General features: G+C 44.1%; 1 protein-coding gene across 6 annotated transcripts in view; it reads right to left on the bottom strand.

Moving 5' to 3' along the window:
* Positions 1 to 539: 539 nt before the first annotated feature.
* The window catches only part of LOC115176042 (sodium bicarbonate cotransporter 3), a 67,740-nt gene continuing 45,259 nt past the window's right edge, over positions 540 to 23,020 (bottom strand). For 4 of the 6 annotated variants that reach the window (XM_029735782.1, XM_029735787.1, XM_029735783.1 and 1 more), the window contains 20 exons: positions 18,819 to 18,937; positions 17,059 to 17,216; positions 16,722 to 16,809; positions 16,336 to 16,482; positions 15,748 to 15,860; positions 11,118 to 11,292; positions 10,274 to 10,407; positions 9,328 to 9,573; positions 8,940 to 9,045; positions 8,666 to 8,827; positions 8,258 to 8,371; positions 7,168 to 7,329; positions 6,782 to 6,907; positions 6,304 to 6,429; positions 5,843 to 5,911; positions 5,411 to 5,584; positions 5,054 to 5,191; positions 4,756 to 4,862; positions 3,893 to 4,003; positions 540 to 3,110 (listed from right to left, as the gene is read on the bottom strand). In XM_029735782.1, coding sequence (XP_029591642.1) covers positions 3,026 to 3,110; positions 3,893 to 4,003; positions 4,756 to 4,862; positions 5,054 to 5,191; positions 5,411 to 5,584; positions 5,843 to 5,911; positions 6,304 to 6,429; positions 6,782 to 6,907; positions 7,168 to 7,329; positions 8,258 to 8,371; positions 8,666 to 8,827; positions 8,940 to 9,045; positions 9,328 to 9,573; positions 10,274 to 10,407; positions 11,118 to 11,292; positions 15,748 to 15,860; positions 16,336 to 16,482; positions 16,722 to 16,809; positions 17,059 to 17,216; positions 18,819 to 18,937 — 2,660 coding nt within the window. In that variant the 3' untranslated portion in view covers positions 540 to 3,025. The remainder of the gene's footprint in view (positions 3,111 to 3,892; positions 4,004 to 4,755; positions 4,863 to 5,053; positions 5,192 to 5,410; positions 5,585 to 5,842; positions 5,912 to 6,303; positions 6,430 to 6,781; positions 6,908 to 7,167; positions 7,330 to 8,257; positions 8,372 to 8,665; positions 8,828 to 8,939; positions 9,046 to 9,327; positions 9,574 to 10,273; positions 10,408 to 11,117; positions 11,293 to 15,747; positions 15,861 to 16,335; positions 16,483 to 16,721; positions 16,810 to 17,058; positions 17,217 to 18,818; positions 18,938 to 23,020) is intronic. The other 2 variants (XM_029735785.1, XM_029735786.1) reach the window with 2 other exon arrangements.

The raw sequence follows: 23,020 nt of genomic DNA, 5'->3' as shown, positions 1-23,020 counted from the left end.
GAGTCATTTTCTATTAAAGTATCTTTAGTTTTACTCAAGTATGACAATTGGATACTTTTTCCACCACTGCGGCTTCAGAGCGAAGTGGTATCCCATAACGCACTGCATTATTTTTACGTTTGCGCAATTTAACACAAATGAATGGAGGCTTTCCTAATTATGAGTCACCTGTAGTTATTTGTGTCTGATTTCGAGACATGACAGGTTACATCTGAAATACTTCCCACATTAAATGTTTAACTGTTACCAAGGTTTTTATCGTGTAAAACGTCAGGGGGAATTATTTCATTTGAATGTCATGCTTGTTGTATTATTTAAATGTCGAACATGAATTGCATCATTCAAGTCAAGGGTGTGTCCTGGAGTTGATGGGTTTATTTGATCCCTTCGCCTCTCCTGAAGTCACCCTGCGAGTTTCGTCAGCAACACGTGACAAATGAGAGCCCTCCGAGAGAGTTGGTAGGGGTATGGGATTCACCGTAGGTATTGTACTGATGGTGTGCTTTGCGCTTGGCTTAAATATGCAGAGAGGAACAATAGACATTTCATTTACTTTTAATTGCTTTCCATCAACACTTACAAAAAATAGTTTCCACCCTACATGTTCTTATCGTATTCAACAACATATTACAGGAGAATGTTCTGTGCTTGACTGACAGCAGTTGTGAGGTCAGTGTAATACATGGTCCTAAAGAATACCCTGTTTCTATGGTACAGATCAGAGCCATATATTATTTATGGTAAAGATCATATAATACAGATGGAATCCATTGCACTGCAATACCATTTGTGTTCCGCAATGAATTGTACCTACTGCATACATATAGTATTACAAATACCAAAACAACATTTGTAATGACTTAAAATAGCCAACATTTTACCAGAATTGTGTTCAAACAAAAATTGCAACAATGCACATTTACATTTTTGTTAAAAGAAATGTGTTTGGCAAAATGCATTCGATTTCTGTAATTTTCATTAGTGATATTGAAGTTACAATAATTCTGTGCACATTCACTGATATTGCATGTAAAACAATGACTGCATACCATTCGTGAACAAACACTACATCTGTGACATACAAACACATACAGTACATTATTGACAAAAATGAGTATGATGAAGTACTAATGTCATGTAATACATCAGGTTAGTTGTCGGGTTGGGTTGAGGACATTCAGAGCACTACCGCATTCATATTTCACTTCAGTTTCAACAGATATGAACAGCCTGTCGATATGCCGTCCTAGCTTGCTCGTCTCTCTTACGCATTTTGGGCCGTGTGTGTGTGTGTGTGTGTGTGTGTGTACTACCTGAACATTAACACTACGTCTACAGTATGAATAAAAGACAAACAAAGAGCATTCACAAGGCACGTAAGCTATTGTCTGTATAATCAGCTACACACTAACAGTCAATAGAGGAGACACACAACGTGGATGGGCTTTGACAAACTCCCCCTAGACAGCTCAATAGAAACATCACTCCAGACATTGTATTGTACTGAAAACTCGTCTATTATTGCTAAAACAGGAGCATGTGTGCTAAGCAAATGAGAAATATATAATTGCATTTTACAGATCATTTTTTGAAATGACATCTGCAATATTGAACTTACTGATACGGTGTACATTGTGACTCACAAGTATCAAAACTTGTACAGCATAAATTGTACAATATTGTGAGAATACAATTTGACTGCACAGAATAATGTTGTTCATTGCTTTTAGAAGAAATCTGACGGCACATTACTTTTTTGTTCACTTTCCTGTTTATCAAAAAATTATTGTCCCAAGAATAATAAATCCAACAATACACAAATAGGTTATAATATTGAAATACTGTACGAATAGTGACAGACAAGCGATGAGTGTAAAGAACTTCCCACAATCAGAAATCATGTTGATTCCAAAGTTGTAACTTTTTCGAGACATTTGAGCAACAGTTCTGTGGATCTTCAGATTCAATGTTTTTTTTACTCAATTCAGGCCTGTGCACTAATTCCTACTGGCAAACAAATCTAAAGTGCTTATTGTAGTATTCATCCCATCACTTTCTTAACCTTAAATTAGTATTTCAGAAAATGTTTCATTAAAACATACAACAGAAAGCACACCATTCCACTAAAACAGCATAACAATGACATATACTTACAAAAAACATATTCTCAGTTGAACAACTTGATCTGAGCAGCAATACCAATACTGAGAATGTAACTTGCAGAGTATACAGTACAGATACAGTACAGGGGCAGTGAAAAGATGTTGCCACTCCAACCTTTGTCAATGTTTCACAAGCAAGAAAGATTATGGGGTATAGGCGTCTGAATGTCTACATTCTTCTTTTGGTTTGCAACAGTTTAGATTTAGATGACCAGTGTCTAGTCATGATGTAACCAGTTTGCACTGATGAAATCACAGCAATAACAACTTGAATCATCATGGCTTGACTGACATGTGTTTAGTACATTGTGGAAAGGATATATATATTATTTTTTTTTTTTTCGACAGACCAGAATAGCTCACACATGACGTGTGCCAAAAAAAACAGGATGCAAATGTGTTTCTCTTAATTGGTAATAAAATATAACTTAAAATGTACATGAGAAAATATACCTTATATAATACAATTAAGTAAATTTACGCATACACAACAATTGAAGAAGATTCCGCATATGTGTGATGGTGGTGGCCCCATCCTTTGGCAACGGTGGCAGTGGGTGGGAAATGATTGGTTGACATGGGGTTTTCGATAGGCAGTGTGAGTCTGGTTCATTCATGTCCCGGCAATGTGCTCGCCACTGCAGGGCAGTCAGTCCTCTGTGCACTGGGGGGGCCTCAAGACCCCCATAGCTACACTGGACCACTGGAGGTCACTGGAGCTCAACTGTTGACCCAGCAGACCCACAAAAGGGGCTTATTTTCCAGAGACCAGTCTGATTGCTCTGCTCAAGTCCTTAGCTTGCTCACTGTACCAGGGTGGCCCTCTGTGGTGTTAGGTGGGGGGTAGGACAAGGTCTCCTCCATCACAAGGCAGTCTCTAAGGCTGAACTCTCTCCTCCTGCCTCGGTAGTGTCCATGTTGACTCTAACACAGGCTACCTTCTCCTGGCTGCCAGAGACAAGGGAGGGAAACAGATGTGAAGAGAAGCATCAATGGGCTGGTTGTGCCGTGCTGGGCCAGGATATCAATGTGTCAAGGATGAGCAGGAAATGTGTTTCTGATGTAAGTGCAATGCTGTCTGTGAAAGTGTCAGACGGCGATGCTAAAATTAAACTCAAAGCTCATACCATGCTCTAAGAATACACGGTTGTTCACACCCTAGACTTAAAGATGGCGGGCTCACGTGTTAAAGTATGTTGTTCTTAACCATTATAATTGGGACGGAAGGATAAAATGTGGCAGCACCCAGTTAGGTCCTCAGGGCAAAGCCTCTTCAACGCTTTGCTTTTATATATTGTAGGCAAACATATCTGTAGGCAAATACAATATTCAGGAAAATAGAATGTGTTCTAGTTTTATGGAAAAATCCACACACAATTCAGATCTCACAACATACATGCAAATGAAAATTATGCAAGTTATGACACAGCAAAAGCAAGATCTTAATACTCTCATTACATACGAATGGATAGATTGTCCTTATCATACCTATTCATTCATGGGATAGTCACAGAATTAAGTCGATTATTTAGTTATATTAGATTCGTTACTGTACATTAGAATAGTCACAGAATATAATAGAATTATATGATCTACAAGGGGTAAGTTATCAATGTGATCTTGTCTTGATGAGATTTCAGTAGACCTGAGGTGTGCCTGGAAAAAGGCTCCTCCATTTTCAGGACAAAGAGGGGTGACAGCTAAAGGCGAGTCGTCGTCGGCATAGCTACCTTTGGCTACGCTTCATAGATGGGCCGAAGTCGGCGCTCAACGCCACTGCTTTGCATGCCCCGCTTTTGGCCATTTCCTCAGAGATATTAACATTGCTGAGGTCACATGAGCTACATGCAGCGAGGAACAAGACAGAACAAGGGAGGGGAGACAGACATGCATGCATATGGATAAGGTAAACAAACAAAAAATTGAAGCACACAGGGCTACTTGCCACCAGTTCTCGGTCAAAGCGTTTCTCTGTCATTGTATCTTGCACTAAAAATATGTAACAATCGCTTTGGAGGCAATTGTGACTCTTGGATGGTTGTCTGGGGTGAGTTCTCTATGTAATCAATGTGTACATTAGTCATTAGTATTCACATGGTTTTAGAGCCTTTTTACCTTGCCATGATACTACAGAGCAGTATGTATCATCATAACAACCCCCCCCCCCCCCCCCCCCCCCAAAACACAATAAAAAGGCATCATCTACAGGTATAGTAAATAGCCAAGTTACGATTTTGGCCATGCGCTCACTGATGTTACTGTATATTACTGAGTAGGGTTAAAACTCAGCACGTGGGCTGGCTATATCGGACACCCACCCCTACCACCTCTTCATCCATTGGGAGGGTATGAACGGTTATTCTGTACGATCTGTTCAAGATAAACACGTTACATAACTAACATCACCACTGTTACCTTTACGTTGCAATACCAAGAATGTAGAGATGGAGATTTGTTGTTGTTGTTTTATACCATAATAAAATGATATCATCAAATCATACAAAGATAAAGCCAAAGAAAAGCGTGCCCTTCATTTATCTATCCAGTGTAATGTTTTGTATTGTACTCCTGTTGCATGGTGGGCGGCACTCACCTCCCTGAGAACGTTTTGACTGGGATCTTGAGCAGGTTCCCACCGTCATAATGGACCTTCACAGAATTCACGCCCACCTGTTCTACGAGCAATAAAGCCTGGGCCTCCTGGGACCAAGGGGACAAGCGGAGAATTACAATCGTATGTACCCATGAGAGTGCAGTCAAATTGACATCGTCTGAGCGGCTTTGCCCGATCTAGTTCGATCTCTGTGGGGCCAAGTCATGTTAGCGTGCTAGACGGTGATGGTTGTCGGGGGAACTAATGGCTTTAAAGTGTGTGTTACACTGTGTGTTACCCGTTTCTCCCTCTCCTTCTTCTTCTTGTCATCCTCTTTCTTCTTCTTGCTCTCGGGCATCAAGTCGTCCAGATAGCTGAGCTCCCTCTTGGTAAAGAAAAAGTCGAGAAGCTTCCGAATGAAGACGAGGGCCAGCACCTTTAAGCAAAAGCAGGATATTTTAAGAGGGAGAGAGGAAGCAAACGAACTACACAGACCCATACACACGGTTTTAGATATTTTCATGTTTACAAACACCCTTGTTGGTAGACAAGATATCACATTTCTCCAGTTTGTAAATGTGGAGAGTGATATTAACCATGAAGAGATAGATTGATGGCAGTACTACTATAAAACATTTCTCTCTATGGGTATTACCATCATGGGGAAAACGACAGCGGCTGCGGAGGCCTTGATGACCCACAGCAGTATGAGGCAGGTGAGCTGCACCAGGGTGAACACATGGACCTTCCACAGGGGAACGTAGCGCAGGTAGATCAGGTCCGGCTGGTGCTTGGCTGGCATACCAAACAACTTGATACGGTCAAAGAACTAAGAGAGAGAGAGAGAGAGAGAGAGAGGGAGAGAGAGATGTGAACATTGTACTGAGCACCATTCATCATCCACATCACATTTTTGTCAGGAGACACATTTGAAATGAAAGAGTTCAAATGCAATGACATGTTTTCTTGATCAAAGGGAGTTTCATTACAAAAGAGTAAGCTCATCATTACAGACAAGGCATTGCTTTACTGTTAAAGATCCAAATCTATGATCATATCTTCAACTAATCATTGAATATAATCTCACCTGAATGCCTTTGAGTGAAGAGGCTCCCATGTAGAGGAAGACCCCGTACAGCACTGGCATAGGAATGAACTGGAGGTTGGGGGAGAAAAGTTGAACATACAGTATATAATAATAATAATTTCAAGCGCCTTTTAAAAAATCATCCATGTCAACTGTAAGGTGAACACATAACATTTACATTTTTGCAGACGCTCTTATCCAGAGCGACTTACAGTAGTTAATGCATACATTTTAAATCATGAATTTATTATATATATATATTTTTGTACTGGCCCCCGGTGGGAATCGAACCAACAACCCTGGCGTTGCACACACCATGCTCTACCAACTGAGCCACAGGGAAGCCTGTGAGTCAAAATGCTTATCATTCACATTGCATTAGGGGTCCAGCGCCCATTGTCTTATATTAATGACCCATCAGATTTTTTAGAACACTTTTCTAAAACCCAAAGAGCTGTCACCTTGAGTGCGGAGGTCATGAAGACGGAGCAGCCCATGAGGACAAAGATCATGAAGCCGGTGACCCTCTGCTCTCTGATGCCCAGGAACTTGGGCTGTTCTCCTGGCGCCGAGCAGCCCGACTCCACCTTTACATTTGATTAGATTGCATTAGATGAATATCTGTTATATACTCAGAGAAACACATTATTTTTCAAACAAAAACCCAACCCACAACTAATCACTTACAACAGAGATGTCAAACTTAATACCTCGAGGGCCGAATGTCTGCTGGTTCTTGTCATTTCCTTTCAACGTGTCCAGTTAAGCCCTAGACAACCAGGTGAGAGCAGTCCCTAACTAATTGATGGCCTTAACTGATCAATGAAGTACAAGGGAGGAGCAACAACAACAAAAAACGCAGACACTCTGCCCTCCAGGAATTGCGTTTTACACCGCTGACCTATAACGAATAAACAAAGACTGCAGCAGGCTGCCAACCTTGAGGCTGTTGACGTGGGAGATGGAGAGCACGGTGGCGGCTACGAACCAGGGCAGGCCCATGATGGAGCAAACCCCCAGCATTACCGCCACCACCAGCAGGTCCAGATGGTAGCCACAGCCTTTCTACATGATGGAGAAGAGGGGGGGGGAAGAAGAGGATAAAAAGTGATTATAATATACTATAGTTGGGAGCACCAAATTGTACACAGTGAATACGCTTCATGGAAACACTAGCTACATTCAACACAGTGAACGATCATATAATGGACAGAACTAGGAAACAGAACAGCATTGTAAGAAATGTGTCTGTTCCACCCACCTTGACAATGGAAATGGAGTCTGTAGACTACGGAAGTCTATGCCATAAACCAGCGCTTGCTCACCTTGAGTTTGTGTTCTTTGCGGTTGATGATGACGGCGGTGATCTGCTGGTCCATGAAGATGAGGATGGTGCAGAGTAGAGCGGGCAGCGCCGCCACCAGCAGGGTCCACCAGGGGTTGGTGCCCAGCGGGGAGATCAGCCAGCCACGATGCTTGGAGGTAGGCTGTAGACCAGAGCATAGAGATAGCTTTTAAACTAATGCTAATAACTTGCTATAGTTTTCGAGTTAAGTTTATTTGTCATATGCACAGGAACACATGGTGTAAACAGTACAATGAAATGCTTGCAGGTTCCCCTCTCGACAATGCGACAACAATAAGAATAGAAAATAATTAAGTAATAAAAATGTATATAAAGATTAGAAGCTCAATAGAAGCTATAAAAAAATAGAATACAAATTTAGCAGCGGTATAAATACAAGGAAGGCACATTACAATATTTACACGTGTGCCGGGAAAGGGAGATATGAAGTGTGTTGTGCATTATTCAACAGAAGTCCAATAACAGCAGTGGTGTGTGTGTGTGTGGCTTGAATGTGTGTGTGTGCCTGGGAGTGTGTGTGTGTATATGTGTTTGTATCTGCATATGTGTGGGCTTGTGTGAGTGAGTAACTGAGTGACTGAGTGAGTGACTGAGTGAGTGACTGAGTGAGTGAAGAAAAAAATAAACTGTCTCTGAGCCTAGTGTTCCAAGACCCGATGCTCCGATAACGTCTGCCAGACGGTAGGGGAGCGAACAGTCCGTGGCTGGGTTGTGTGTGGTTGATTTTAGCTATAATGCTAAGGCTAGTAGCTAGCTATCGCGTTACACCGGATAGCCTGCCGTGGTGCTTGGAGTCGGGCTGCAGCAGGGCAGAGAGTTAGCGTCAACGCTAAGGCTAAAAGAAAGCCATCCCATTGCCCTAGACAGATCTGAAAAGGTCAGTGTCCACATTAGCTTACTGGGATCACTACTGGCTCAAGTATCAGCCCAGGATAGATATCATTGCTGTCATCAGTATCACATGACATGTTGATATGATCAGTACGCCATATGGCAGTACGGCGTCTTTTGAACGCCTACGCAGAGATACAATATCAGAAGAGTCCTACCTCAAAGCGGTCGGGTACGTTGAGTTTAGGAGAGGGGATGCCCATCAGATAGTCCACCAGCACCATGATCATAATGGTCAGAAACACAGCAAAGTCACTGATGGTGGAGCGTACCTGCACAACCCATAATAACGGCATTACATAAACATGGTAATGTGTAAACAACAAAACCATTATAATTCACTCAGTGGGAACACCCACACACAGTAGCTAACAGTAACAGCAAAGCGTGAGACATATTGTGTGGGAAGAATGTGATGACCTTGAAATTAACTGTGAATGTTGTTGCAGCACAATAAACTTTTAGAGGAACACACACACACACACACACACACACACACACACACACACACACACACACACACACACACACTAGCTGTACGCCCTGACCGCAAGTGAATAACACACCTTTGTAGGGAAGTATCGCTCGGTCTTGATCTCCTTGAGGAAGGAGGAGAGGAAGAAGGTGGTGAAGAAGAGGATGATGGACCAGAAGAGGACATCTGGGATGTAGGGGCCGTGGTGACCACAGGCAGGACCAGAAAACTCTCCATGGAGCAGGTTACACATCTGGCCAAGAGTGTAAAGGGTCAGAGAAATACACAGGCTCAACAGATGTTTTTGCTGTGTGTGTGTGTGTGTGTGTGTGTGTGTGTGTGTGTGTGTCTGTCCTCTGACTGACCGATACGTTGAGGCTGTTCCAGGAGATAGCGTCTGGTGTGTGTCCTGTCCGGTTCCACGTCTGTAAGATCTCAGCGGAGGCGTTGGCTGGTGGAGAACACTGACACCTGAGTCAAGAGAAGAAATCTTACACACTCCATGCCTTACACTCCCCACACAACCATCAATTCCCCTTTTCCGTCTTTGGGCGCGAGTCAGTGGTAATATCATCTAAAACACTGCAATCCAAATAGAAAAGGTACATTTCCTGAATAAAATGTGTGCTTGGTCAGCTATCAAAACGTTTTTTTTTCTTTCTTTCTTCTTTTTTTTTTAAGGCAGCAGAAAAATGGCAGTGCCCACTTCCCGTGGCTTTTGCCCTCCACCGAGGCTCTCTAACCCAGACTCACGAGTAGAGGGTGAGGTTGTCCAGCTCGTTGTGCATGTTGACGGGGTAGTGTTCCCCCAGGTGGAAGAGCTTCTCCAGGGCCTCGTAGATGAAGATGATGCAGATGAGCGCGGCGAAGGCCTCCTCTGTGAAGCGGGTGATGTAACAGACCAGGGAGCTAGCGTCTGTGGCCACCAGGACCAGGCAGAGGAAGGCCGTCCACAGGCCGATGCTGGTCCTCAGAGACAGGTAGGACAGGCCGTAGTCCCTGGGTAGGAGAGGAGAGGAGTTCCAGATTCAATAGTAGGGCTGTCAAATCATTAAACAATGTAATCGAGTTGACTCGCAGGATTCTCTGCGATTAATCGCAAATTACGAATTTGCTCAAAGTGAGCTGTAATTTAAGATTTTTCGTACAAAAAAACATAACAAGAATATTGATGTCTTGATTTTATCTAAAGCAACGGTTAGAAAAATTAGGTAAATTAAGAAAGCACACTTTATTTAACCTCAATATCAACTTTACAAAGCATTGTACTGTAGATTTTAGCTGTATATATCATGTATTTTGGATGTTTTCAGTGTATTTTCACATCCATATCTTATTAGGTACTGCAAGCAGTGAGCTCAAAGCATAGAGGTTATGACAGTTGTAGGGGAGGCGCCATCACTCGGACCATGCCTTATGAAATGATTGAGGATTCATCAATGAATGACCTTGAGCCTGTCCCAACTTCTTTCATAACTAGTTATGGCCCTGAGTTTTTCCTGACCATGTGACTTGACCAAGAAAAACTCCAGGCACTTGATTTACTGTGCATGTACACAGTACATAAAACTCAGGGAGTTACTGATCAGAAACAAATTACAAATCCCCAAATGGCAGGGGAGCTTGTACTTGCAGGTTGTTACCACCAGAGGGCCACAGTGCAAACGACAGTGAAACCAGGATATGTTTGCACACTCACTTGCAAAACTTGAAGAGGATCTTCTCGAAAACTAGGACAGGCCCCGTACTGCCCAGTATAGTGAGGGGCTGCCCCGCAAACAGAGAGAAGGCCACTCCTGTGAGGGATGCCCCAAACAGAGACTCTATGGCACTCTGTAGCAAAAGAAGAGAGGGAGGGGAAGAAGGAGTGAGAAGGGGAGGAAGAGGAGGAGGTGGTAAATACGTAAGAGGAAACCAGAGAGAGGGAGATACTAAGGGGAATAAGGCAAAGCGGACAGAACACCCCACACAACATAGCACATCAGTTTAAAGCGACATTCCAGCTCAGGCTGCCTAGCATCAGACCGTGTAGATAAACTGCTTTACTTCTTCCAGCTCGTCGGCCTGTCTGTTCTTATATCCCTCCGCCACTGGCCTTCTAATGAGTTTGCTCAGACGCATCACACACCCCGGCACGCTGACGCTAGCTATGCCAACAGTCTCCCTCTGGAGTTACTGTAGGGTTTGTGTGTGTAACTTATTGTCAGGATCAAAGCATGGAGACAGCATATTGAGTAGCTCGCAGTGAGGAAGAGGGACACTGTCTAACCACATGCGATTTGCTTATAGTGATATGATTCCTATATGCTTTTAGTGATATTTGTATATAGTAATAAGCAAATAGGGTAAGAACTTTTAGTAAGACCTTTTGGTAAACGTATACATAATTAGTGCAAGGCTTACGTTGACTTGTAGCCTGGTTAAACCAGTTTCACCAGGCAGCTGAGTGACTTGCATACATTATGGGATACAGCACAGATAGAAGACAGACTGCTGTAATCGGAGAGGCATTCGTTGACACTCATGGACAAGGACCCACTCACTATGTTTCCCTTGGTGGCCTCGCCCAGCAGTCCTCCGAAGGTGATGACCGGGGACATGCAGGCGCAGTAGAGGAACAGGATGGAAGCCAGACACTGCAGGTTAAACGAGTCCCGAATGTCGCTCCAGTAGAACGGGGCCTTCCGCTTTATATCCATCACCAGGCCTCCAAAGATCCTAGAGGAAGGGCAAAACCACAACGCTTTACAGCAGGCTAACTAAAGTAGCAGGATTATACTAGTGTGGTGAAATAACCCAGAGGAATCCCAGATTACATCCTTAGACATCTGGATTAGGTTTTTTGGACCATACAAGCCACTGGGCACACACCTGTTGAGTCAACGTTTTCCACGTCATTTCAATGAAATGACATTGAACCAACGTGGAATAGATGTTATTGACGTCTGTGCCCAGTGGGAACACATTATTGGACTCCGAGATAACTCTTTTTGGATCTATAGGGCTCCCAGAGATTTGTTAGGACCCGCAGATACCTTTTCAGAACATCAGTGTTGCACGGTACACCAAAACCTAGGTACTTTCTGATACTGTAAAATGAGAAACAGTTCGATACTAGAGCTTGTAACTTTCGGTTCTTCTACCAAATGTGTCTCACGTCGTACACTGACTGAGATGATCAAGCCTGTCTAGTAATATGTCGACTGGGCCAGCCTAACTTTCCAGCGCGTTTGGCGTTCCAGTTCGACAATGATACTGACCAAAAATATAAACGCAACATGCCACAATTTCTAAGATATTACTGAGTTACAGTTCAATATAGGAAATCAGTCAATTGAAATAATTTCATTAGGCCCTAATCTATGGATTTCACATGACTGGGAATACAGATATGCATCTGTTGGTCACAGATACCTTAAAAGAAAATGGGCCTCAGGATCTCGTTACGGTATATCTGTGCATTCAAATTACCATCAATAAAATGCAATTGTGTTCGTTGACCATAGCCTATGCCTGCCACGGAACATTTCTGGGATCTTTTGTTTCAGCTCAGTACACTGTACAAAAATATAAACGCAACATGTAAACTGTTGGTCCCATGTTTCATGAGCTGAAATAAATGATAGAAGAAATGTTCCATACATTCAAAAAGCTTGTATCTCTCAAATTGTGTCCACAAAGTTCTTTAAATCCCTGTAAGTGAGAATTTCTCCTTTTCCAAGAATAATATATCAAATGAAATTGTATTGGTCACATACACAGATGATATTGAGGGTGTAGCAAAATGCTTGTGTTCCTAGCTCCAACAGTGCAGTAGTATCTAACAATTCACAACAATACACACAAATCTAAAAGTAAAAGAATGGAATTAAATATATAAATATTAGATTGAGCAATGTCGGAGTGGCATTGACTAAAATACAGTAGAATAGAATACAGTATATACATATGAGATGAGTAAAGCAGTATGTAAACATTATTTAAACATTATTAAAGTGACTAGTGTTCCATTATTAAAGTGGCCAGTGATTCCAAGTCTATGTATATAGGGCAGCAGCCTCCAAGGTGCAGGGTTACCTAACCAGGTGGAAGCTGGCTAATGATGGCTATTTAAACGTCTGATGGCCTTGAGATAGAAGCTGTTTTTCAGTCTCTCGGTCCCTGCATTGATGCACCTGTACTGACCTCGCCTTCTGGATGGTAGCGGGGTGAACAGGCAGTGGCTCGGGTGGTTGATGTCCTTGATGATCTTTTTGGCCTTCCTGTGACATTGGGTGCTATAGGTGTCCTGGAGGACAGGTAGTTTGCCCCTGGTGATGTGTTGAGCAGACCGCACCAACCTTTGGAGAGCCCTGTGGTTGCGGGCAGTGCAGTTGTCGTACTAGGCGGTGATACAGCCTGACAGGATGCTCTCAATTTTACATCTGTAAAAGTTTGTGCCAAATTTCTTCAGCCTCCTGAGGTTGAAGAGGCGCTGTTGCCACTGTCTGTGTGGCTGGACCATTTCAGATCGTCATGTGCGCTGAGGAGCTGTCCACCTCCTCCACTGCGGTCCCGTCGATGTGGATAGGGGCGTGCTCCCTCTGCTGTTTCCTGAAGTCCACGATCAGCTCCTTTCTTTTGTTGACAATGCGTGAGATGTTATTTTCCTGTCACCACTCTCCCAGGGCCCTCACCTCTTCCCTGTAGGTTGTCTCGTCGTTGTTGGTAATCAGGCCTACTACTACTGTCATCTGCAAACTTGATGATTGAGTTGGAGGCGTGTGTGGCCACGCAGTCATGGGTGAACAGGGAGTACAGGAGGGGGCTGAGCACGCACCCTTGTGGGGCCCCTGTGTGTAGGATCAGCAAAGTGGAGGTGTTGTTTCCTACCTTCACCACCTGGGGGTGGCCCGTCACGAAGAACAGGACCCAGTTGCACAGGGCGGGGTTCAGACCCAGGGCCCCGAGCTTAACGATGAGCTTGGAGGGTACTATGGTGTTGAATGCTGAGCTATAGTCAATGAACAGCATTCTTACATAGGTATTCCTCTTGTCCAGATGGGATAGGACAGTGTGCAGTGCGATGGCGATTGCATCGTCTGTGGCATATCAAGAAGCTCATTAAACAGCATGATCATTACACAGGTGCACCTTGTGCTGAGGACAATACAAGGCCACTCTAAAATGTGCCGTTTAGTCACACAACACAATGCCACAGATGTCTCAACCGCAGACCACGTGTATGGTGTCGTGTGGGCACGTGGTTAGTTGATGTCAACGTTGTGAACAGAGTGCCTCATGGTGGCGGTGGGTTTAAAATCTTTGAAACTGTTGCATGTTGCTTTTATATTTTTGTTCACTATAATTTGACCCAATATTATTAAATTTACCCTGATATGCATCAAAGTACATTTTAAAACAGTTAGTAGATTTAATTGTAACATTTTTATATGCTCATGTATGGTTTTGCAGAAGAATTTTAGGCCACACATCAGCTACAGCGAGTCAGCCTATGTCACGACTTCCGCCGAAGTCGGTCCCTCTCCTTGTTCGGGCGGCGTTCGGCGGTCGACGTCACCGGCCTTCTAGCCACCGCCGATCCACTTTTCATTTTCCATTTGTTTTGTCTATGTCTTACACACCTGGATTCACTCACCCAATTACCTGTTTATTATTTAACCCTCTGGTCCCCATGTTTGGTTGTGAGTGATTGTTTGTTGTATTGTGGTCCGTATTTGTGGGCTTGGTAATTCTCTTGTATTTTTGATGACTTTGAGTAAAGTTACTTTTATTTCCTCATCTCTACTGTCCTGCGCCTGACTCCTCTGCACCAGCTATACATAGACCCTTACAGCCTACCATTACATCTGTGCTAGAATTACAACTTCCTTCACACAAAGTACGACAAAAACTCAAAAGATGCCCAAAGGTTATTCTGTGAATTTGGCTAATACACTTTCTTTTGCCTTGGTATCGAGTATTGATATTGAGTATTATGATACTAAACCTGGTATCGAAGTCAGAAATTCTGGTATCGTGACAACACTACCATCAATAGGGTCTGCCAGAACATTTTTTGGCGCCCCCAAATGTGGTACACATTTTTGGACACTTTCTACAAGAATGAATTGACATTTTAGAGATCTTTGGTTAATGGTCATTTCCTAACTGTGATGCTTAGAGCTAGGTTCCTTGCTGAGGGGAACCCTGTTAGTTTCCCACCAGGGCTGGACACACTCCTGCTCTCTGACCCAGATACCACTCAACCCATTCACACCCAGGTTTCCACCTTACACACACACACACACACACACACACTCAGCTAACTTACACAAACACACTCAACCCACCACTCTCAGGTCTAAGTCACCACCCCTTTGTGTGTTCAGGGACTGCATAACACCCTGTAAAGACTATCCCTTATCCCTACTTTAGTCTCTCTCTCTCTCTAATGCTCTTTATCCCTCCTTCCCCCCCCTCTACCTCTCTCTCAGTCGTTCTCTGCCGGCATGCTGCTTTTTATAGCAGCACGCCGAGAGTGGATCTGCGGAGGGGTAAATAATGCAGTGCCCAGTCTGCGAGGTGTGTGTGTCCTGGGGGAGTGAGGTCACAAATAATCACACTCTACCAGCAGGGCAGCCACGCGATCTCAGAGACTTTCACCCGGAGAACCTGAGAATTTACTTATGTCAGCGTCGTAATTGTAACGTGGGCAGTGCATTGGTAATGTCACAGTATGTGGGCATTGTATGTTATTAATTTTTTCCTTCATAAACAGTTTCAATACTGCATTACCTTATACACGTTTAATGGATTTCATCAAGAATAAAAAGCATTTTATTTCTATGACATCAAAACTGTTAAAAGAAAAAGTTTGACTACCTATTGCCTATGTCATAACATAGTATTTAAAAAAAAGTCTTAGGCAGTGTCTCAAATGATACCCTATTCCACATGTATGGTAGTCCACTACTGTTGATCACAACTCTATGTAAGAAATAGGGTGTCATTTGAGATTTACCCTTATCAACTCTTCTCTATGGGGCAGTTTCCCCAGACACAGATTAAGCCTAGTCCTGGAATAAAAAGCAAGCTCAGTGGGGAATCTCCATTGAAAAGGCTTTTAGGTCCAGAATTAAGATTAATCTGTGTCCTGGAAACCTCCCCTATAAATTCATATGCATAGCTCACCGTCCGGTTCTCTGCAGCTCGGGCCCAGCTCCGTGGCCTTCATCCTCCTCCTTCAACATCTCCCCAGAGGGTGAGGGCGACCCGTTGGGCTGGGAGGGAATCTTCCTCTTCAACTACAAGTGAGAGAGCCATTATAGGTTTGGCTCAGATGGTAGAACATGGAGTTGGCCACGCCAGGGTCATGGGTTTGATTCCCGCTGGGGCCATCCATAGGAAAATGCATGCACACATGACTAAGTTATTACAGGGTTGTTATATCCTCTACTGCCACCAGGAGGCACAGTCATAGACATCATGGAAACGTCATAGAAAACTACCACGCAAGCCGGTGTTCTTCAATCCTGGAGACCCACAGGTGGTACAGGGCAGACTATATTTCCAACACATCTGATTCATCTAATCATCAAGCCCTTGATTTATTTAATCAAGTGTGCTCGTGCTAGGCTGAAACAAAACCCCTTGTGGGTCTCCAGGATGAAGATTGAAGGGCACTATGTGACCAATCATCTAAAATCAGGCTTGACTTCAGACATGTCGATTTTCTGTTTCTGTTTATAGGCAGAGCACATTGTCAACTTAGACCCTCACCTGCGATGGGACGTTCTTGGGGGGTTCGATTCGTATCGAGGGGTCCCATTCTCCTGGGGGCAGGACTGTCACCTGGTCCAGAAATTCATCTATCCCAGACAGCAGGTCCATCCGATCTTTGGCCTTGTACGCCACATCATGGAATATCTACAGTGAAATACAGGAAAGACTATAGCTTTACGTTTTGATCTTAAAATTGATCTAATCTGAACGCCACACCTAAAGATCCCCCCTGGCGGGAAAAAGTTACACAAATGAGTTGTTCTATTCTATGCATGTGGGGAGGGAGCTAATTCATGTTTATGACTGACTGTTACTAATCTTCATAAGACTATAAAGGATAATTGCACAAACAGCAGCACGTAAAACATCTCCCGTCCTCTCACCTCATCTGTCATCAGTGTGGCCATGGATCTGCCAATCTCATGGTACTGAGGGCCTTTACCATGTGGACCCAGCAGCAGAAACAAAAACCTGTAGGGGACACAAACCATTTTCACACATTAGACTGAACGCAATGTAGATGGCCAGGTATAGGCAGATACAATGTATGTATTCAAAACCCAACATAATTTAGTATATTTGGTGATAGGACTTATGACTCCAAATACAAATGGTTTAGGCTAATGGTAGGGGAGCAGGTGCAAGAATAAAACCTAGAACCAGCAGGTTAGACAGAGAAAGAGCAGTGAAAGAGTGGGTGTAGAGATGTAGTGTACCTACCTGGTGGGCACGGGCACCTCCGTGAGCCCTGTGATGAGGACGGCTGGGGACAGGCGTACGAAGGCGATGATGGGCCTCTCCAGGAAGTCCACCTCCCCTACCAGCACGTTGGACGCCTCGGCGCCCGGAGGAATCTTCTTCATGAAGTTCATGTCCACCTAAAGGAGCGGAACGGGACAGAGAGAGAGAGAGAGACTTTAGGATGTAACAACTATATAAGACAGTGTCTCCCAATCCTGGCCCTGTTTCTGTGAATCCTGTGAATCCTGGTCCATCAAAGGCTTGATGATGAGTTGATTAGTTGAATCAAGTGTGTTAGTGTTAAGGGGAAAAAAACTAAAAATGTGCATCCCTTTGGGTCTCCAGAACCAGGATTGGGAAATTTCTTACCGCGCCCGCCCGCTCCTGCTGACTTCTCGTCCGACTCCCACCCACTCCCGCCAGAACTGGTCCCAAATCTGGCCCCAGTCCCGCAATGTAGGTGTATGGGACACAGCTTGCTTTGCATCCCCGGTCCCAGCAATTTAGATAACACATAGCATACAAAACAGAAAGACTAAGCGTTTTCGAAATAACCTTGCATAACTTTAAAAGAAGCAGGACGATTCGCAGGCAGACAAATGCATGCGTCATCAATGTTTATTTCCAGTCAATGTCGTAGCCTAAACTATAGCCTATCCTATTCAGGAAGTCCTTTTCCATGGAAAGACAACTGCGCCGTGCTTCTCCGCCCATGCATATAGGCTACAGGCTATTTAACTGAGACCACACATAGGGGCATTTGCTCTCGCACGCCCAACAAAAACGAGGAGAGGTAGCCTAACTGAACTTGAAGCAGAATTAGCCTACAAGAGTTTGTGAACTGTGACACAAAAAGTTTTTTTTTTTTTATCCAATAGATAACACATACAACACAGAAAGACAACCGTTCAAAATAATCTGTGGGACTGTAACATGTTTTCATCCCAAAGTTGTCTGTCTGACCGCCCGCAGCATGAAAAACGCCAACCGCGCTGCTACGATCTGTCGGGGACCTTAGGTCAGTGCAGCTCCATATTGGGAAACACTGGTATAACAAATCAAGCCGAGCAAAATATATACGTTATGTCATTATATCTAACAGGAGCCCAATTGGCACAACAGAGTAGGGAGAGACTTGAAAGGAAGGAATGACTGGGGATGGAGGGATCATGCTCAGTGGCAGATAGCAGCTATGGATGGACGCTAGGGTTGGAGGAAGCTACGTTGTTAGTGGCATAGAGGGAAGCTATAAGGGGCGGTACTGAGCAAAGGAGTCCCTTTCATCACAAGGTCGGTTGTTTGAACTATGTAACAGAGCTGGGAGACCTTGCCCACTGAGATGGGTAATATCCGCATCTCTCTCTCTTCCACAAACACACACACTCTGTCTCCTTCTCCCTCTTTTGATTCGACTACCCCAGTCAAGTATGAGATTGCTTCTTGGCAAACACATGAAAGCTGGTTGTAAGCTGACTCCTCACGGCCGCCAGCCTACTTGTTTCATGGTTGAAAAGAGTCACAAAGGGATATAATGAGGGATAAGATCTCACTTAACCAAACCCAGTTATTGAATTAAAACAATGGACAGTTCACTTTGAGACTGGCTCTTGGTTCTAGCAGGCAGGGAGTGGGTGAAGTTTCTTATGCTCAGAGAGTAAGGGCTGATGATGGTTGTCTTGGGTGTCTGGATGAGAGTGGCTGATGATGAGGGGTTTTCTTTGCCCAGTAGCAGGGGTTACCTTGCTGAAGTCCACACTGCTGTTCTCTTTACTGACCCCAGCTCTGGAGGGCCTCCTCTCCCCGGTCTTGCTGCTGCTATCCAGGTTACTGGGGACAGAGTGCGTGGACATCAGTGGCCCTGCAACGACAGACAAGACAGACAGACAGACAGACAGACAGACAGACAGACAGACAGACAGACAGACAGACAGACAGACAGACAGACAGACAGACAGACAGACAGACAGACAGACAGACAGACAGACAGACAGACAGACAGACAGACAGGGGATAGCGGCAGAAGAGTGTTAGAAATTTCAGCTCTGGAGGACCGAGGCACCTGCTGCTCAGTGCATTCTCGTGGATACATTAGAATGCCTACATTTGATAATATTGTGTTTTTCATATATCATTTATATGCAGAGTTTGCAAAGCATCAAAACACAATACAGGCTCTTCTATTGAAAATGCATTCAGAAATGATGTAGCTATACTCTGACAAATAGTTTGCAATTCTTTTTCAATAGGTTCTCTGTATAGGTTCTCCAGACTACAGACTACAGATGTATATATAATAGTATTTGATACATAGTTTGACTTATACACTCTCAAAGACCTTAACAAATTGCTAACATAATGAAAATTCATTATGGCCTGCAGTGATAAGGGTTCAAGAAACTGTGCATCTGCCTCCCCACTTCAATGCACCCTATAGCCATGTGAGGTGAGCCGTACACAGGAAACGCCAGCACTTCAGCGAGGGAGACATGCATTGAGGAAATGACCACAGAAATGAATGAACTGTAACATAGCAACCACACACACACTCCACTCCCTCGGTCTCAATCACCTAGAACGTAGATGAATGTTCAAATGAATATGAATGGGTGAATTTCCTTGTGGTCATCCTTGACCTGTGACCTGTTGTAACCCGGTCCTGCGGGCTACTAGGCAGCCCCGTTGGGATGAACAGAAGCGCCATCGCTCACATTCCTTACAAAGCCCCTGGGAGTGACAGGGATTAGTGGAGGTTGCATCCGCGGACACACTTCATTCAGGAAGATAAAGCCCGGAATGCGGGCTCCATGCTGGACCTCAGGCCACGGTCCATATGCAAACGAGTCCGAATAATCAAATCATATCATTCCAAAGGACAAAAACTACTGACTCTATGATAATTTGCCTTCATCTGCATACTAAGAGCTGACACTACATGTACTGTACAGGTTGGCACTATGCATTGGGGCAGGTAGCGTTCTCCTGTCATCCGTCAAACCCAGATCCGTCCGCCAGACTGCCAGATAGTGAATCCACTGATCCAGACTCCAATGGCGGCGAGCTTTTTACCACTCCAGTCGACGCTTGGCATTGTGCATGGTGATCTTAGGCTTGTGTGCGGCTGTTCGGCCATGGAAACCCTTTCATGACGCTCCTGACAAACAGTTATTGTGCTGACGTTGGCTGAAATAGCCGAATCCACTAATTTGAAGCGGTGTCCACATACGTTTGTATACATACTGTATATACACTGAGTGTACAAAACATTAGGAACACCTTCCTAATATTGAGTTGCACCCCCCTTTGCCCTCAGAACAGCCTCAATTCGTTGGGGCATGGACTCAACAAGGTGTTGAAAGCGTTCCACAGAGATGCTGGCCCATGTTGACTCCAATGCTTCGCAGAGTTGTGTCAAGTTGGCTGGATGTCCTTTGGGTGGTGGACCATGCTTGAAACACACGGGAAACTGTTGAACGTGAAAAACCCAGCAGCATTGCAGTTCTTGACATGCTCAAACCGATGTGTCTGGTTCCTACTACCATACCCCGTTCAAAGGCACTTCAATATTTTGTCTTGCCCATTCACCCTCAGAATGACACACATGCACAATCCATGTCTCAATTGTCTCAAGGCTTAAAAATCCTTCTTTAACCTGTCTCCTTCCCTTCATCTACACTGATTGAAGTGGATTTTCACCTGGATTCACCTGGTCAGTCTGTCATGGAAATATCAGTACACTGTTTTGTACACTCAGCAGCCAACATTGCAGAACCAACTTTAGTTTTGTAAACTATATAAAGTTTCTCATTTTAATTTAGAAAATAAAGACAAATGGCATGGGCAAAATGACTGGCATCCCGGAGCTACTACTTGGTTGCACAGCCTTTGGCCAAGATAACTGCAGACAAATGTTCTTGCAGCCATCAATGAGCTCACATGAATTCTTCAATGTTTGACAGGGTGCCCTCCACCAACTGCTGTTTACAGATCTCGCCATAAGTTTTAGATGTGATTAAGATCTGGCCTCTTCTCTCGCCACTCCATTACAGTCCATCGTCTCTCTTGAACCATCCCTGGGTGCTTTTGGATGCGTGTTTGGGGTCGTTGTCCTGCCGGAAGACCCACAACCTTCAATGGAGACCCAATTTTTGGACACCGGGTTGAACATTGCACTCCAAAACACCTGGTAATCTGCTGGTTCATTGTGCTTTGTGCACGTTCAAGGCCCCCAGTACCAGAGTCATCGAAGCAACCCCACAGCATTATCAAACCTCCCCCATCTTTGATTGTAGGGAGGGTGTTCTATTCATTGTATGCTACTAAAAGCTCCAACAAATCATCTTTAACCACCTGTCTATGCAAGCATGGAATTCAAACTCAAATGAGCGATACTCAGAACAAGGTGAAGTAAGTTTGTTGGCAAATGTTGTCATGTTGTCAAGCATGGGATTCAACGTTCACTCGAGCGATACTCACAGCGTGGTCAAGTACGTTATATTGTTTCTTGGCAAACGTTGTCTATATAGACATTACGTAATGGAAGATTACAGAACCACACTAGTACTTATAATAAGACCACCAGCTGCCACCCTTAATTCATGTTTCTCTCCAAACCAGCAGTCTCAGTAGTTGTCATGACCCAACCTTCCAGTTCAGCTCTCTTCTACACACACTGCTATATATATATATATATATATATATATATATATATATATATATATATGTCACGGTGGATGACACTGGGACTGAGAGAGTTACGTGCCAACGTTACAACCCTCCCACCCCAAACCCCACTCTGTGGCTTTATATTTAGCATGCTATTTGCACACGTAGGAGTCTCGAGCTAGACTCTTAATGGAGACGACGTCTCTGAGACATCTGTGTGTTTATACTCAGGAATTATGGAGGAGAGATGCCAAACAATGCTGCTCTGGAAAAAGACCAGATGTTTTTAAGTTGTTTAAGTCTGTCCTGACTGTGTATTCACGACAGGACAGTCAGCAGTGACGTTTACAGCTGGGAAGATACGCCATGATATGAGACCCGTTGCCATAGTGGCGAGTCTGGCGACTCAATTCTTACACTGACTGGATTTAAAAAAGGCCCTCGAGGGATGGAAAATAAGGGATGGAAAATGTGCAGTCGATTAAACCCCTTCAGGTTTCATCTTAGGACTGAATGAAAAAAAGGTTTGCAATGAAAAAGTGGACAAAGAAATATCACAGAACCAGGGTTCAACCAAAACTTTTTTTTCTTACTGTTGGCCAAAAATCTACTGGCCTGAACAGAATTTCTACTGGCCCGGACATTGTGTAGTTAAAATGCATTGCCTAAGCAGGGCCTACAGGTTGGCATGTTTCCTCTCTATATTCAGCTAGCATTAGGCTACATTTGGTTATTATGGAATCTATCAAAACGCTGTGTAATAGAATCTAGCGATATAATTATTTACAATTGCATTCATTGGGAAAGGGGGATACCTAGTCAGTCATACAACTGAATGCATTCAACTGAAATGTGTCTTCTGCACCCCTCTGAATCAGAGAGGTGCAGGGGGGCTGCCATAATCAACATCCATGTCTTCGGCAATCAGTGGGTTAACTCAGGGGCAGAACAACAGATTTTTACCTCGTCAACTCAGGGATTCAATCCAGCAACCTTTCGGTTAGTGGCCCAACGCTCTAACCACTAGCCTACCTGCCGCTCTAACGACTAGGCTACCTGCCGCTCTAACCACTAGGCTACCTGCCGCTCTAACCACTAGGCTACCTGCCGCTCTAACCACTAGGCTACCTGCCGCTCTAACCACTAGGCTACCTGCTGCATTCGCTTTGTTTCATTTTGAGAAGATTTTTTTACATCTGAAAATAGGACAGTGCCCCTTTAAGACAACTGTGTTTCAAAAGAGAAGATATTGATCTGGCCACAGTAGGCTAGCCAAGAC

Source organism: Salmo trutta, chromosome 36 (genome assembly GCF_901001165.1).
Source record: "Salmo trutta chromosome 36, fSalTru1.1, whole genome shotgun sequence".
NCBI lineage: Eukaryota > Metazoa > Chordata > Actinopteri > Salmoniformes > Salmonidae > Salmo > Salmo trutta.
This window is presented reverse-complemented; position numbering and strand designations above follow the sequence as displayed.